This window comes from Pelodiscus sinensis, chromosome 1, assembly GCF_049634645.1.
Source record: "Pelodiscus sinensis isolate JC-2024 chromosome 1, ASM4963464v1, whole genome shotgun sequence".
NCBI classification, from domain to species: Eukaryota; Metazoa; Chordata; order Testudines; family Trionychidae; genus Pelodiscus; species Pelodiscus sinensis.
The window spans coordinates 332,107,797-332,125,263 of NC_134711.1; the positions used below are offsets into that span (position 1 = coordinate 332,107,797).

The following is a 17,467-nucleotide window of genomic DNA, read 5'->3' on the forward strand; positions in this document are numbered from 1 at the left end:
CCTGTGATGGTCTGGGATTCATAGATGTGGGGACAGAGTTGTCGGTGGTGTTTGTGCATAGAACCATAGAAACTCAGATGGGGTCGGCGGGGAACCGGTCTTCAGCCCCACAGAACGTGTGAGATGTACAGGATGGAGGCGGGGATGCTGAAGAACTGGTCTGAGCCCTGCAGCAGGTGGGGACCACCCGGGAACAACGTTTCAGCCCTGCTGCAGCAAAAGGTTTCAGTCGTGTGGTGGGAATGAGTTGCCCAGGAATGGGGCTGCAGCCAGGTTTGCTGACACTCCTACCTGGTTTCTTCCTCAGCTCCCGGCCTGATAAACATGCGCTGGTGCCTGTTGTACCGCCAGCCATAACTAGAAGGTGGCAGTGGCTGCACTGACCAGGGAACTCTGGTGCCAGGAAGGGGCCCGCAATTATGGGATATTTTGCCCCTTCTTAAAAAAAAGTGAAAAATACGAAAATACGGGGCAGTCCCAGTGACAACAGCACAGATGCTCACCTGACTAATAGCTATTCATTTCATTTTATATACATATATATATTTATCAATTTGACGCAACACTCCTTTTAGGTAACTGCTACTATATGTGTCCAAAAAAACCATAACTTTCAAATGTTGAAGTAGCCATTGGAATTACAGTTACAATTCCTCTCCCCACCCAGCCCCCAGAAAGAAATCCAAAATGGCTTCCTTCCAGCTGTGTGGGCTGAGGCAGGGGAGAAGTGGCGATGATCCAATAAGGTGCTGAGGTGCAGGAGAGAAACGAGGAGTAGGAGTTGGAATTTTGGGGACCAGACACAAAAAATGGGCAGTGGATAGGGCACCAAAGCCCAGTTCCATCAATTAGGAATGAGTTCTCCACAGACTGGTTACACAGTGTGTCACCCTGAAAGAGCACCGTAAGGCGGGAATGTGTTTAATGTCTGCTTGACCGTCCAGTAAGTCAGTCAGGGATAAGGCCCAACAGCCAGACCCTAAATGTCTTTGAATGGAGCTCAGTGGAAGACCCGGAGAACCAGAAGGAAAACTCAGGTCTCTTTCTTAATAAATAAACAGAGTAGTCTGTCCCGGATCTGCCTGGTCCTCACCCCATAGATGATGGGGTTCAACATGGGAGGTACCAGGAGATAGATGCTGCCAATGAGAACGTGAAAGTGCAGGGCCACGTTGTGGCCAAACCGGTGCGTGAGAAATGAAAAGAGACCTGGGATGTAGAAAGCTAAAATGGCAGAAAAGTGAGCACTGCAGGTCCCAAAAGTCTTGAGCCAAGCATCTTTGGTGGGGAGGCTGAAGACAGCCCTGAGGATCTGGGTGTAGGACACGATGATAAAAAGCACATCCAGACCTGTCACAAAGAATACCACAAAAAGGCCGTAGGAACTACTGATGCTGATGTCGGCACAGGCCAGCTTTACCACTGCCATGTGCTCACAGTACGTGTGGGGGATGACGTTGGTTCTGCAGTATGGCCACTGCCTGGCCAGGAAGAAATTGGGCAGTATGAATATGCTGCTGCGCAGCACCACAGCCAGGCTAATTTTGGTCACGACAGGGTTTGTGAGGATGGTGGAATGTCTCAGGGGATGGCAAATGGCCACGTAGCGATCAAAGGCCATGGCCACGAAGATCCCAGACTCTATTGAAAAGAAACAGTGAATGAAGAACATCTGGGTGAGGCAGGCACTGAAATCGATCTCCCCGGAATTGAACCAGAAGATGCTCAGCATTTTGGGCAGGATGGAGGTGGTCAGGACCAGGTCGGTGATGGCCAGCATGCAGAGAAAATAGTACATGGGCTCATGGAGACTTGGCTCCTTCTTCACAATGAACAGGATGGTGGAGTTCCCCAAGAGAGCTATGACGTACATGGCGCAGAAAGGGATGGAGATCCAGACGTGGGCTGTCTCCAGGCCAGGAATGCCCAGCAGGATGAAGGTGGAGGGGTTGGTGAAGTGGGTGGCGTTGGTATCTGCCATGGAGGAAAGGCGAAGGTGGATTAGTCTGAGGCAGTTCCAGCTTCCTGTTTGCTATCTCCTGTAAGCGCCGTTTGTTCTCCTGACCTCTTCTATCTGTCCTTGGTGTAGGATGGTACTCGATGCATAAATACCTGGAGTGAGAGACATTTATTTACACAACCTCTTTATTTAATATATTGGAGGCGGCTTAACATTTTTTTTTAAAACACCATTTTAGTACTCAACACGATATGCACTACTGGAGGCAGCTCTCTTGAGCGAAGCAGGTTGGTCACTCCTCACGCATTTAAATACACCATTCCTGCTCTTCAAAGAAATGAGTTATGAACAACTGCCCCTATTAATGTGAATTCCATCTGTGAGGGTGCTCCCAGTGCCAATAATTCCTAAAATGACATGGTATGGGAATCAAAGAGACTGACAAAGGAGATGTGGTAGCCACCAAGAAAAGGTTGGATTATGAATTGGAGGGTTGCAATGAGTTGGACCAGGTAGACACACTGAGAAAGCTGGAAAATTATAATGAAGTCCATTGAAAATGTATCGTATCAGAAGAGGGAACGCCGGACCAAGCCACAGACTAGGTCACTGCGTTATGGAAAACAGGGACCTTGAAAAGGGCTTAGGGGTTGCCATGGACACTCAACTCATCCTGACTGCTCAGTGTGATACTGTTGATGAATAATGTGGATAAGATTCTTGGATATGCAAACCTGGGAGCGGAGAGCTAGAACAGGGAAGGATATTCCCTCTGCACAGGACAATTGTGAAACTGACTCTCTCTAGTTCTGGGGTCCACATTTCAAAAAGGATGTTGAAATATTGGGAAGGGGGCAAAAAAGAGCCACCAAGATGATTGGAGGCTAGAAAAATACCGCACAGAATGAGACTTAAAGAGCTTCACCTACTTATCCAATAGACAGTCAAGTGAGAAGTTTATGGGGAGAGAACCATGGGTAAGAACGGGCTCTTTGATCTCGCAGAGAAAGGCAGAACAAGACCCATAGTCTGGAAGCAGATGCCAGACAAATTCCAGTTGGCTCTAAGGGCCAAATATTTAGCACTGAGGGGGTATGTCTACACTACCCCGCTAGTTCGAACTAGCGGGGTAATGTATGCATACCGCACTTGCTAATGAAGCCCGGGATTTGAATTTCCCGGGCTTCATTAGCATAAGCGGGGAGCCGCCATTTTTAAATCCCCGCTGCTTCGAACCCCGTGTAGCGCGGCTACACGGGGCTCGAACTAGGTAGTTCGGACTAGGGTGCCTATTCCGAACTACCGGTACACCTCGTTTCACGAGGAGTAACGGTAGTTCGGAATAGGACCCTAGTCCGAACTACCTAGTTCGAGCCCCGTGTAGCCGCGCTACACGGGGTTCGAAGCAGCGGGGATTTAAAAATGGCGGCTCCCTGCTTATGCTAATGAAGCCCGGGAAATTCAAATCCCGGGCTTCATTAGCAAGTGCGGTATGCATACATTACCCCGCTAGTTCGAACTAGCGGGGTAGTGTAGACATACCCAGGGGGATTAGCCATTGTGACACACTGCAAAGGGAAATGGTGGATCCTCCAACTCCCCATGTCTGTTGACCCAGTCTGGATGGTTTTCTGGGAGATCTGGTGAGAGATTGCCTGCAATTCAAACTTGAAAGCAGCCCGGCTAAACAGCGTTCCTGTAGATACTACCTACACCCCGTATAGCGGTCCTCCATCGGCCTAGTAGTCCTCTTACCTGAGAGCTGAGAGCCAGGTCAATGGAAGGATTCATGTATTGGCCTCATGCCATCTATGCCATGGTTAGGTTGCTATAGTTACATCATCTAGGGCCATGGATTTTTTTATTTCTTGAAAAAAAAATACAATGCAATTTTGGGCTGCATTAACTGAGGCCTACCATGCACGTCATGGGAGGGGATCGAATGCCTCTCTCTTCACAGGCTAGGCCTCCACAGGGTATGGTTTCCAGTTTTGGTTGCCAATGTATTGAACGGAGGTAGAAACACTGGAAAGGATCCAGAGATGAGAGACAAAGATGATCCAAGGGATGGAACAAAAACCAGGTGGGGGAAAAAAAGGCTGAGGGAACTGTACAAATGTAATTTGAAAGAAGAAGAAACTGAGGGACGTCACTGCGGTTTTCAGATACTCACAAGATGAATATAAAAAGGTGGAGAATGGACGTTGTCCACAACAGGCCGGAGAAGAGGCAAAACATTTAAATGGCTCCAGTGAGGAGCCCTTCCATATCTGTGCTTGTCAGTAGAAGTGAGTCGTGTAACAGCCTAATACCCCCTAAACTCCAGTTACCAGCCAGAGCTCTGAGATGCCAGGGGAGCAGGTGACGGGCACCGTACAATAACACACAGCTAGCTCCTCAGCTCTTTCCTCAGCTCTTTCTCCAAGGGACGTTTTGCCTCAGTGACTCCTGAGCAATGCACAGGACATGGCCTCAGAGTCTGACCTGGTATCACACATCTACTAACCCCTTTCATCCTGAGGGATCCTGCGTGCCACTGAAATGCAGCCCCCTTGGGAACGGAGGGTGCAGAAAAGTGAGTTTTCACGAGTGATGCTGGAGCAAACTCATCATCACCACAGGATGTTTGATGTCTGTGAGGGGTAGGGAGGATGCCAGATTGACTCTACCCCATCCCACTCACCTGGCACTGGGTCTGCGGAGCAGGCGAGTCATCAGCAAGAGCTGGTCCCTGGGAGTGCTGAGAGGGAAGCGTGTTCCCTGGGACTCCCCCTCAGGCAGCCGCGTCCCGCACCTCTCTCAGCCCAGCAGCTGCTGAAATATCCTACGCCACCAGCGGTCAGAGGGGTATTTATAACATAGCTCCGTGCAGTCGCCGTGGGGTTCGCTCTGCCTCTGGTGCAAAACCAGCATCTGGATGTAAACAGGTTGGAGCTCAGCCCCTGTGCTTCTGGGCTCTTTATCCAGCTGTGGGAGTAAACAGCAATTAAGGGCCCTTCCCAAGGGGAAGAGGAGAATTCCTGGGCTCTGGGCTGTGTCAGGGAGGAATTGGCTGCTCCCGGCCTTTGTTTGTATTTCACAATTATAGCTGGTTAGGAAGGAAAAATGAGTTCTCCATGGGGTCTGAAATCTGCCTATTTGTCTAATTATCTTTATGTCTGTCTTCATCCACTATGTCTCTCTGTCTTTGTGAATCTATCTAGCTCCATCTACTCTATCTATCTATTTATCTATCCCCATATATCCTCTCTCTCTCTCTCTCGCTCACTCTCTATCCTTATACACCTCTTCTATCTATCTCTCTGTTTATCTCTCTATCTATCTATCACCTCTCCAGCTCCATATATTTGAACTTAGCCCTACAACTAACCATGCCAGGCCTGACAGCACTGAGGATGGGTGGTCCCAGAGGCAGCTTGGTAGGTGTGAGACAGCTCCAATGTACCACCCTGACCTGGCTTTGAGAAGGAAGCCCTGGACCTTTAAGAGAAAACGCAGCTCAGGGTTGGAGCAGACGAGAAAGGGGTCATGTGGGTGTCTCCTGGGGCTTTACGAGGAGAGCGTGTATCGGGGGAATAAGATATCGGGGTTCACCTGGCTAAGCTATTGAGGGGTGGCTGCAGCAGACACTCAGCGGGTCACGCCCAGCTCTCCTTTCGCTTTGGTACCGCTGTGCCCCTGACTCTGCTCCTGGCCCCAGGCCGTGTGTCTTAACTGCAGCTCCCACACCTGGAGCTCAGCTCTGACCAGTCCCAAATACAGGAGGCCGGCTGCAAGAACTACGCTGGCAACGCACCTCCCAGCCCTGAGTGTAGGTCCCGACTGCAGGGCCTGGTCAGGACTCTGCTCCCACCCCCAGCCACAGCCCGCTTGGCCCTGTCTGCACCTCCTCTCACCTCCGTAGAGCTATGGAGATGTGCCGCAGCCAGGACTGGAGATAGAGGCACAGCTGGAGTAAGGAGGGATGTGCCATACACAGGTCCAGGACCATTGGCTTTTAGCATACCCTCGGTTAGAGCTGCTCAGAGTAGTCCTGTGTCACCTCAGAACAGGGGTGGGGAACCTAAGGCCCAGGGGCCGGATGTGGCCCCTGAGTGGCCTGGACCTGGCCATCAAAGCTTAGGGCTTCCTCCAGCATTGGGGACCCCAAGATCCAGAGAATCTGTGGGTATGTCTACACTACAGCACTAATTCGAACTAACTTAATTCGAATTAGTTAATTCGAACTAAGCTAATTTGAACTAGCGCATCTACACCAAAAAACTAGTTCGATTTAGCATTTTGTTAATTCGAACTACCATGTCCACATTGAGTGGACCCTGAACTGAGGTTAAGGCTGGCCGGAAGCAGAGCCGGCAGGGCATCAGAATAGGACTTAGAGCGTGGAGCTCCTGCCTCAGTCTAGCCGAGGGCTGTGCTTAAAGGGACCCGACCCCCACCCTGACCCCCACCCCGGACAGACAGTTCTCAGAGGTTCCCCATTCGCTTGTCTAACTCGATGAAGGACAGCAAAGCAGTCCTGTCTTGGAGTGCCCAGAATGCCCACACTCGGCACATCACAGCACTCGGCCATCAGCCCGGCTGCACTTGCCACAGGCTGCCATCCCAGGTGGGGGGGAGTCATTCGGGGGCCTGCAGGAGAGCTTCCACCCCGAGGAGCCCACAGAGCCAGCCCAGTCCTCTCCATCGGGGGCTCGTACCCCATTCCTCCCTCACCTCCTTCCACTTACCCCTCCCTAGCCCCCCTTCCTGATGTAAAAAATAAAGGACACGTGTGTTCAAAAATAGAAACTCTCTTTATTGAACAAAACTCGGGGAGACTGGGAAAAGGAGGTGGGATAGGGGAAGAGAGAGGGTGGGAGAGGGGAGGAGGAAACCTGGGAGGAGGGAGCTGGAAGGGGGAAGCCGGGGGAAGAAGGACGAGGGGTAGTATCAAACTATGGTACACCATATCTTCAGTACTGTGTACACATGTGGTCTCCTCACCCCATAAAAGATATTTTGGCCTTGGAAAAGGTTCAGAAAAGGGCAACAAAAATGATCAGGGATTTGGAACAGGTCCCATATGAAGAGAGGCTAAAGAGACTGGGACTTTTCAGCTTAGAAAAGAGGAGACTGAGGGGGGATATGATAGAGGTCTATAGAAGCATGAGTGGTGTGGAGAGGGTGCATAAAGAAAAGTTCTTCATTAGTTCCCATAATAGAAGGACTAGAGGACACCAAATGAAATGAATGGGTAGCATGTTTAAAACTAATAAGCGAAAGTTCTTCTTCACACAGCACATAGTCAACCTGTGGAACTCCTTGCCTCAGGAGGCTGTGAAGGCTAGAACTAGAACAGAGTTTAAAGAGAAGTTAGATACATTCATGGAGTTTGGGTCCATGGTGTACTATTAGCCAGGGGGTAGGAACAGTGTCCCTGGCCTCTGTTTGTGGAAGGCTGGAGATGGATGGCACGAGACAAATGGCTTGGTCATTGTCATCGGTCCATACCCTCCAGGGTCCCTAGTGTTGGCCACTGTCGGCAGACAGGCTACTGGACTAGATGGACCTTTGGTCTGACCCAGTACGGCCATTCTTATGTTTTTATGTTCTAAGCTCAGGGCTCAGGATCGGGGGTCTCAGTGGACCACCTTGATTTTCATGCAAACCTGCTCCTGGGTGGCCAGGCTGGCAGCTATCCTGCCCTAGAGGGCCACTTTCCTGTGCCTAGTGCGGAGGTCGTGGATGAGGTCCTGGGAGCCGCCAGCTTGGTCCCGGGAAGAGGCGGAGGGCTGGGTGGCAGCCGGTGGATGGCTCGTGTAGTGCCAGTTGCAGGGTCTGCTGGCTGGGTGCTGGCAGGCTTGCACCTGGCACGGGCACTGTAGCCAGCCCGTGCCCCTTTAAGGGCTCCGGAGCCGGGAGGAGGGCAGACAAATTTCCCTGGTGGTGCCCTAACTCCTCCCTCCCCCCACCCCAATTATGTAAAATAAAAAGAGCTTTTGGTTGTTCAAATAGGTGTCTTTATTTGACATTAGGAAGGGGGGTTAAAAAGGGGAAGGGGGGGAGGGTGGAAGAAGACCCCAGTGGGGCATGCAGGGAGAGTTCAGTCCTCCTCCACCTGGAAGCTCTCCCTCAGGGCTTCCCGGATCCGGACGGCCCCCTGCTGGGCTTCCCGGACGGCGGCGGTGTGGGGCTGAGCGTAGTGGTCAGCGTAGTGGTCAGCCATGCGATCAGCCTCAGCCATCCAGGCTGGCAGGAAAGCCTCCCCTTTCGCTCACACAAATTGTGCAGCACGCAACATGCTGCCACCACGGGAGGGATATTGTGCTCGGCAAGGTCGAGGCGAGTGAGGAGGGACCTAAATCTGGCTTTCAGTTGGCCGAAGGCCCCCTCAATCATGATGCAGCCCCTGGTCAGCTTGGCATTAAAGGCCTGGCGGGAGCGGTTGAGGTGACCCGTGTACGGCATCATGAGCCAGGGCTGTAGGGGGTAGGCCTCATCCCCCACCAGGCTCACGGGCATGTCCATGTCCCTGATCCTGATGTGGCGGTCAGGGAAGAAAGTCCCGGCCTGCAGCCTCTGGCACATGGAGGAGTTCCAGTACACCCGTGCGTCGTGTGCCTTGCCGGACCAGCCCACATTAATGTCCGTGAACTGGCCCCAGTGGTCACACAAGGCCTGCAGGACGGAGAAGTACCCCTTTCAGTTGACGTACTGGGAGGCCTGGTGTTCCGGGGCACGGATGGGGATGTGCGTCCCGTCGATGCCTCCTCCCCGCAGTTGGGGAAGCCGAGGGCGCCGAACCCCCGGATGATGGCGTCCGGGTCGGCAAGGTGGACCACCCTGCAGAGCAGCACCCCTGGGCGGCGTGTAGTACGGCCGGGACAGACTGAACCCTCAGGTGCAGAGCACTTTCGCCTCCTCCCACCCCCCATTTTCCCTGGGGTGGCCCATCCCCTCCTTGCAGCCACCCTCCCCACCCCGGCCCAGTGGCCAGTGAGTGCCGTACCTGCATGAGCACAGCTCCGATGGTGGATCTCCTCATGCCGAACTGGTTCCCGACGGATCGGTAGCTGTCTGGCATGGAGAGCTTCCAGAAGGCGATGGCCACACGCTTCTGGAGGGAGATGGTGGGGCTCATGCGAGTGTCCTGTCACCGCAGAGCAGGGGCGAGCCACTCGCAGAGCTCCAGGAAGGTGTCCTTCTTCATCCTGAAGTTCTGGGTCCCCTGTCTGTCTCCCCAGCGCTCCAGGACGATGCGGTCCCACCAGTCGCTGTTCGTGTCCAGACACCAGATGCGGCAGGGCACGCTGGCATCCGGGCACTGCTGCGGATCCTCCACAGCCCCCAGGGAGGCCAGGTGGAGAGGTAGGGGGCTGACGTGCACCAGGTGGTGCCAGGCAGCCTCCAGCCATTGCTGGCAGGCTTGCAGCAGCAAGTCCAAAAACTGCAGCAGAAAGCCCAGGACGAGCTCTGGCTCCATGTTGCCAGCTGCGGCGGCATCCCCGAAGGGAATCACCGACACAGACAGGCGCAGAGAAAAATGCTTTGCTGTCCCTCGGCGAGGTAGGCAAGCAAGTGGAAAAGCTGAGAACCGGCTGTCCAGCGGGGTCCCTTTAAGCATGAGCCTCAGATAGCCTCAGACAGCAGCCACACAAAGCAACTTCTGACCTGATGCCCTGCTGGAACTGGTTTCAGCTGCCCTTAAATGTGCCCCAGCGTCCAATCAGTGTGGACATGCTAGTTCAAATTAGCAAGGAACTCCTTGCCTGAGGAGGCTGTGAAGTCTAGGACTATAACAGGGTTTAAAAGAGAACTAGATACATTCATGGTGGTTAAGTCCATCAATGGCTATTAACCACGATGGGTAGGAATGGTGTCCCTAGCCGCTGTCTGGAAATGAGTGACAGGGGAGATTACCCGTTGTGTTCCCTCCCTCTGGGGCATCTGGCATTGGCCACTGATGACAGACAGGACACTGGGCTGAATGGACCTTTGGTCTGACCCAGTCTGGCCATTTTTATGTTCTTCTTATGTTCTCCTGCCTAGCTTCTCCCGACTCCTCCAGCTTCTGTGGTTTGGCAGGGCTGGAACAAACTCCTCCCGCTGGTTCCTCTTCTGGGGAGGTTCATAGAATCATAGAACTGGAAGAGACCTCAGAAGGTCAAGTCCAGCCCCCTGCTCTAGGCAGGACCAATTCCATTCCTTCCACACCCACCGCTCTGCAGAGACTGTATCCTTAGCTGCTGATAGTCTTTAATGACCAACCTATTAATACAGCAATGACTCCACCCCAGCCTCCTCCATCCAAGCTCAAGAAGCATGAGTGAAGAGAACAGGCAAAGCCCCAAAAGCCAAGGAAGCAGCTGGTTTACACAAGAACACATGAACGAAGGGGGTCCCCCCAGTCTGGATTTTACCACACTGTCCGATTTTGATTTGTGTCTGAATGCCATTTTGTATTCCCAAGGGGATCCGGCAGTACAGAGAGCGGGGGGAAGGCCCAGGTCACTAACCCACACCAGCCCCTGCTAAGCTGGGGCCATTTCCAACCAGCAGGCAGGATCCTTGTGATGCTGCAGTGGCTCCCGTCCCAGCCATGTGCAGGACACAGATGACGTGGGGAGGGAGGTGGAGACAACTCGGGGATTAGTTGGGGTAAGGAAGGAGAGGAGTGAGTAACAGGGATGAGGGAGCGGGGGGAGATGTGGAAACAGAGCCTGGCCATGGACAGATTAAAGGGTCATGGGGAGGAGCTTTGATGGAAGGGTTGGGGCAGAAGCGGGGGACGCAGAGTTCCAGATACCAGCAACTAGAACTGGGGCAAACCTGTGAATTGTACATAGCTGGAAAACCCAAACTGTCGCATTGACACCACATTGTAAAGTCAATGAAGAGATTTTGTCTCTTTCATTGGCCAGCCAGTGATTCAGGGAACAGGGCTGAGCACCATGTTAGCAGCCAGCTCCGCACAGAGCTCAGTCTGAGAGTGAGGGTATGTCTACATTGAAAAGTTAGTTCGAACTAACGGACGTTAGTTCGAACTAACTTTCATAGGCGCTACACTAGCGCTCCGTTAGTTCGAACTTAATTCGAACTAACGGAGCACTTAGTTCGAACTAGGTAAACCTCATTTTACGAGGACTAACGCCTAGTTCGAACTAGCTAGTTCGAATTAAGGGCTGTGTAGACCCTTAATTCGAACTAGTGGGAGGCTAAGGCTTCCCAGGTTTCCCTGGTGGCCACTCTGGCCAACACCAGGGAAACTCTATTGCCCCCCTCCTGGCCCCAGAGCCCTTAAAGGGCCACGGGCTGGCTACTCACTTTGTGCCAGTTGCAAGGCTGCAAGCACCCGTGCCTGCACAGCCTGCACCTGCCACACCATGAGCCAGCCATCCGAGGGCTCCCAGCCCTCCACTGCTCCCCAGGACCAGCCTGGCGGCTCCCAGGAGCCTACCCGGGGGCGCAAAAGGCGGGCGCCCACCTGGTCAAGTGCGGAGATCGTGGACCTCATCGAGGTTTGGGGGGAAGCCTCCAATGTCCACGATCTCCGCACTAGCCACCGGAACGCGGCCGTCTATGGACGCATGGCTGCCAGCCTGGCCTCCAGGGGCCACCAGCGAAGCCGGGAGCAGGTGCGCTGCAAAATTAAGGACTTGCGGCAGTCCTACTCCCGGGCTTGCCTGCCAGGGGCCGACCCGGAGGCCTGCCCCCACTTCCATGCCCTGGACCGCATCCTGGGGCCTCATGCCGTCCCTGCTCCCTGGGACGTGATTGACCCCGGGGCAGAGGGACCGCTCCTGGACACGGAGGAGGAGGAAGAGGGCTCCGAGAGCCAGGAGCCTGCCGCCAGCCTGCCCAGGACCCGGGACCCCCAAGGCACGCCACAGAGCCGCTCGCCTGCATCGTCTGAGGCCGGGGAGGCGTCCACCTTTGAGTACCCTCGTGTTCCCCTTATGTGTACGGGGGGTTGGGGCGAGATGGAGCCCCGGCACCGTGCGCCTGGGCCTTGCCCACCACGGAGGAGCAGCTGGGGATCCTGCAGGGGCCCTGGCCTTGCAGAGGGGAGCTGGGTTTCACACACCTGGGCCCCTGGGGTAATTGACCGCTGGTCTTCTTGCACCACAGCTGCAGCACCTGGGCCTGCAGGGCGCACCACCCCGCCTGCAGCAGCCGCCCGCGCCCGGGGAAGCAGGACAGCCAGGAACCAGGAGGACTACCAGAGGCGGCACCTCCGGTTCCTGGATCGACAGCTCCGTGTCCAGGACCACTGGGTCCAGAAGGACCTCAGGCTGCGCCGGAGGAGTCTGGAGGCCCTGGAGGAGCAGGGCCGTGCCCTGCGAGGCCACCTCCAGAGCCTGCTGGACCGCTTCCCATTTCCTCCTCCCCCTGCTCCCCCTCTTACTCCCCCTGCTCCCACTCCTGCTCCCACTCCTGCTTCCGCTCCTGCTTCCTCCACACCCCCCGTCCCTCCTGCCCCACCCTCCACAACCATTCCCCACCAACGCCCCCGGACCCGCAGTGTGGCGAGATGGGAGAGGCAGCCGGACTCCCACCCCTGAGCTTTCCTTTCCCTTCCTCCCTTCCCTCCCCTCCCCTTCCAGCTCCCTCGTCCCAGGTTTCCCCCTCCCTTTTCCCACCTTCATTCCTCCCTCCCCCCACCCCAGTTCTGTGAAATAAACAGACGTTTTTGTTGGAAAAACAGGTGTCTTTATTTGACAGTAGGTAGGGAGGGGAAAGGGGAAGGAGGAGGGTAGGGTGGAAGAAGGCCCCAGTGGGGCATGCAAGGGAGAGGTCAGTCCTCCTCCTCCTCCACCTGGAAGCTCTCCCGCAGGGCTTCCCGGATCCGGACGGCCCCCCACTGGGCTTCCCGGACGGCGGCGGTGCGGGGCTGACCGTAGTGTCCAGCCATGCGGTCAGCCTCAGCCATCCAGGCTGGCAGGAAAGCCTCCCCCTTCCGCTCACACAAATTGTGGAGCACACAACATGCCGCCACCACGGGAGGGATGTTGTGCTCGGCCAGGTCCAGACGGGTGAGGAGGCATCGAAAGCGGGCTTTCAGTCATCCGAAGGCCCCCTCCACCACAATGCGGGCCCTGGTCAGCCTGGCATTGAAGGCCTGGCGGGAGGGATTGAGGTGCCCCGTGTAGGGCTTCATGAACCAGGGCTGCAGTGGGTAGGTGGCATCCCCCACCAGGCACACGGGCATGTCCACATCCCCGACCCTGATGTGGCAGTCGGGGAAGAAGGTCCCATCCTGCAGCCGCTGGCACACGGAGGAGTTGCGGTACACCCGTGCGTCGTGTGCTTTGCCGGACCAGCCCACATTAATGTCCGTGAACTGTCCCCGGTGGTCACACACGGCCTGCAGGATCACAGAGAAGTACCCCTTGCTGTTGACGTACCGGGAAGCCTGGTGTTCCGGGGCACGGATAGGGATGTGCGTCCCGTCGATGTCCCCACCCGCAGTTGGGGAAGCCGAGGGCGCCGAATCCCCGGATGACGGCGTCCAGGTCGGTGAGGCGGACCACCCTGCGGAGCAGCACCCGGTTGATGGCCTTGACCACCTGCGGAGAGAGACACAGCAAAGCACCAATCAGTGGGGCGCCCGGGTGGCTGGGAGCGTGCGTGTCCTGGCAGTGCCCCGCGCTCCACTCCCGGAAGCAAGCCCCCCGGCGGCGTGTAGTACGGCCGGGACAGCCCAACCCCTCCGGTGTGGGGCGCTTTCGCCTCCTCCCGCCCCCCCCTTTGTCCCTGGGGTGGCCCATCCCCTCCTCGCAGCCCCCCCTCCCCCCCGGCTCGGTGGCCAATGAGCGCCTTACCTGCATGAGCACCGCTCCGACGGTGGATCTCCCCATGCCGAACTGGTTCCCGACGGATCGGTAGCTGTCCGGCGTGGAGAGCTTCCAGAGGGCGATGGCCACCCACTTCTGGAGGGGGATGGCGGGCCTCATGCGAGTGTCCCTTCTTTGCAGGGCAGGGGCGAGCCACTTGCAGAGCTCCAGGAAGGTGTCCCTCCTCATCCTAAAGTTCTGGGTCCACTGTCGGTCGTCCCAGCGCTCCAGGACGATGCGGTCCCACCAGTCGCTGCTGGTGTCCAGACGCCAGACGCGGCGGGGCACGCCGGTGCCGGGACGCCGCCGTGGCTCCTCCACGGCCCCCAGGGCGGCCAGGCGGAGAGGCAGGGGGCTGACGTTCCCCAGGTGGTGCCAGGCAGCCTCGAGCCATTGCTGGCAGGCTTGCAGCAGCAAGTCCAGAACGTGCACCAGAAGGTGCAGGGCGAGCCGTGGCTCCATGTTGCCACCTGCGGCGGCCCCCCCCGAAGGGAAGCACCGACACAGACGGGCACAGAGACCAACGCTTTGCTGTCCCTCGGCGAGGTTGGCAAGCAAGCAGGAAAAGCTGAGAACCAGCTGTCCAGGGGCGTCCCTTTAAGCACGAGTCTCAGATAGCCTCAGACAGCAGCCACACAAAGCAACTACTGACCTGATGCCCTGTCAGAACCGGTTTCAGCTCCCCTTAAATGCCCCCCTGCGTCCAATCAGTGTGGACGCGCTAGTTCGAATTAGCAAAACGCTAATTCGAACTAGTTTTTAGTTCTAGATGCGTTAGTTCGAATTAGCTTAGTTCGAATTAACTAATTCGAACTAAGTTAGTTCGAACTAGAGCTGTAGTGTAGACATACCCTCAGAGAATTGGGAGAAACGATCAGTCCGCAGGAGTCATGTGCCGAAGTAGCCTGTCCCGGATCTGTTTGGTCCTCACCCCGTAGATGATGGGATTTAGCATGGAGGGCACGAGAAGATACATGCTAGCAATGAGAACATGGAAATGCAGGGGCACATTCTGGCCAAATCGGTAGGTGAGGAAGGAGAAGAGAGCTGGGGTGTAGGACGCTAAAATGACAAAGAGATGGGAGCTGCAGGTCCCAAAAGTTTTGAGCCGGGCATCCTTGGTGGGGAGGCGGAAGATGGCCCTGAGGATCTGGGTGTAGGACACAGCGATACAAAACAGATCCAGACTGGTCACAAAGATTGCCACAATGAGTCCATAGTAGTTATTTACACGGATGTCGGCGCAGGCCAGCTTCACCACGGCGATGTGCTCACAGTATGCATGGGGGATGATGTTGGTTCTGCAATATGGCCACTGCCTCGCCAGCAGGAGATAGGGCAGTGAGAGTACAACACCACGCCCCACCACGGCCAGGCCAATCTTGGCCACCACCGCGTTTGTCAAAATGGTGGAATGTCTCAGGGGATGGCAGATGGCTACGTAGCGATCCACAGCCATGGCCACGAAGATCCCAGTCCCTATTGTTAAGAAGCTGTGAATGACGTACATCTGGGTGAGGCAGGCACTGAAATCGATCTCCCTGGAATTGAACCAGAATATGCCCAGCATTTTGGGCAGGGTGGATGTAGACAGCACCAGGTCGGTGACAGCCAGCATGCAGAGGAAATAGTACATGGGCTCATGGAGACTCGGCTCCCTCTTCACAATGAACAGGATGGTGAAGTTCCCCAAGATGGCTATGGCATAAGTGATGCAGAAGGGGATGGAGATCCAGACATGGGCCGTCTCCAGGCCAGGAATGCCCAGCAGGATGAAGGTGGAGGGGTTGGTGAAGTGGGTTGTGTTGGAATCTGACATGGAACAGGGGAGAAGGCATCCAACTCTGAGGCACAACCGTGTTTCCTGCACCCGCCAAGAGTCTAGGGTGATGGTCACAGTACAAATGCCTGGAAGGAGAGATGATGTTCATATGAGAAAACACATGCACTGCTGGAGGCTGTTCTAATGGGTGAACCAAATTGGACACTTAGAAGGTCCTTATTCTGGGTACAGCTAGACTATGCTCTTCTTTTAAAAGGAGACATGTAAATTCTGTGCTAATTAGCATATCCTCTTCTGATTGCTTTTTCGAAAGTGTTTTTTTTTTCGAATAAGAAAGCAATTTAGATGTGGTTCTTCCAAAAAAATCCTCTTTTTGGATAGAACCCTGCACACCTCGTTTCTTGCCATTTTAACCAGAAAGGACACTCTCTCAATGACTTAACGACCTGCATTCTGCTACAAAGACCTTTTACATCTGCACTTGAAAGGGAATCCTCTGAACTGTCATTCATGGTAAAATTCGACACTTTCCAAAAAGGACTCAACAAACATTTGAACTATCTCACCCATTACCAAGATAGTTTCCCCAATTATCACCTCTAATACCATTAACTCACAAACATCCCACTCTCCCCACCTCTAATATCATCAATTCACAGACACTTACCTTCCTTCCTTCCCCCCGCCCTGCATCCTCCTCCTGTTCTGCAATGTGATTTGTCCTTTTCATATGTGTTCATTTTTTTAATTGTATCCTTTGCTATATATGGTTGTGACTATTTTCTTCCACTATTTGATCTGAGGAAGTGGGTCTGGCCCACGAAAGCTCATCACCTAATAAACCATCTTGTTAGTCTTTAAAGTGCTACATTGTCCTGCATTTTGCTTCAGCTACCCCAGACTAACACGGCTACATCTCTATCACTATTCTACATGGAGAGACGGTGTCTGTCTCATGCTGGAAAATTCTTATAACTGTCCCAGTGAGGAGACCTAGGACCTCCTTGTTTTCCTGTAGTTTCACGTCACACCACGGCTCCCCCAATCCACCAACCTGCCTACCACCGGAGCCCTGAGATGCAAAACCAGGAGGGGACAGTCTCTGGGCATTTACAGCCTCAGAATTCCCCCTTTTTCTGCAGCTACCAACCCCTTTCATCCCAAAAGGCATCTCTGCCATGGATATCTCCTCAGTGGTGGAGCCCATCAGCCGGCCTGGGGGCCAGTGGTACCTAAGGAACAGTCCCTGGGATATTTAATAGCTTTGCAAAGCAGAAAGGACAACAGAGTGACTCTCCGTGCCCACATCGCACTAGACTTGTCCTGCAGGTGAGCTCCTCAGCAACAGACAGATACCTGTGAACTCCCTGGGACTCCCCCTCAGGTAGCTGTGGCCCGCGCCTCTCTCCCCCAGCGTCTGCAGTCACAGGCATTGGTGCTGCCTATAACACAGCTCTGGACAGGCCCAGGGGGGTCCCTCAGCCTCTAGGGGAGCAGGGGTATCTGGATATAAATAGGTTGGAGACCAGAGTCGCCCCAGCCAAGCTCTCTATATCCGTGTCTCTGCTTCTGGGCTCTTATCCAGATTTAGAACTAAACAGCAATTAGAGGCCCTTCCCAAAGGGAGAGGAAAACTCCTGGGCACTGGGCTGACTAAGTGTAATTGGCTGCTCTGTGTGTTTGTGTGTATTTAAAAATAGAGTTTATTGGTAAGAAACTAGAGATAACGGCTAGTTCTCCAGGGGGTCTAAGGCCCTGGTAAGTCCCAGGAGGGATGGGCAGAGAGCAGACAGACCGTTGTGGAGAATGATGACTGAAGGGAAACACAGACACTTTCTGTAGGCACATGGGCCTGATGCTTTGGGATCAGAGATCGGGACATTCTCCACAGTAAAAGCCATCATAGCA

The 17,467-nt window shown here is 54.6% G+C and overlaps 2 protein-coding genes across 2 annotated transcripts; both read right to left on the reverse strand.

Annotated features, from left to right (window-relative positions):
* Positions 1 to 1,033: 1,033 nt before the first annotated feature.
* Positions 1,034 to 1,981, reverse strand: LOC102448800 (olfactory receptor 52E8-like). Its single transcript, XM_025182522.2, has one exon. The coding sequence runs from the start codon at positions 1,979 to 1,981 to the stop codon at positions 1,034 to 1,036; it is 948 nt and encodes a 315-aa protein (XP_025038307.2).
* A 12,669-nt stretch (positions 1,982 to 14,650) lies between these two features.
* Positions 14,651 to 15,874, reverse strand: LOC142830579 (olfactory receptor 52E4-like). The gene has a single exon (XM_075936521.1). The coding sequence runs from the start codon at positions 15,593 to 15,595 to the stop codon at positions 14,651 to 14,653; it is 945 nt and encodes a 314-aa protein (XP_075792636.1). The 5' UTR covers positions 15,596 to 15,874.
* Between the last annotated feature and the right edge of the window lie 1,593 nt (positions 15,875 to 17,467).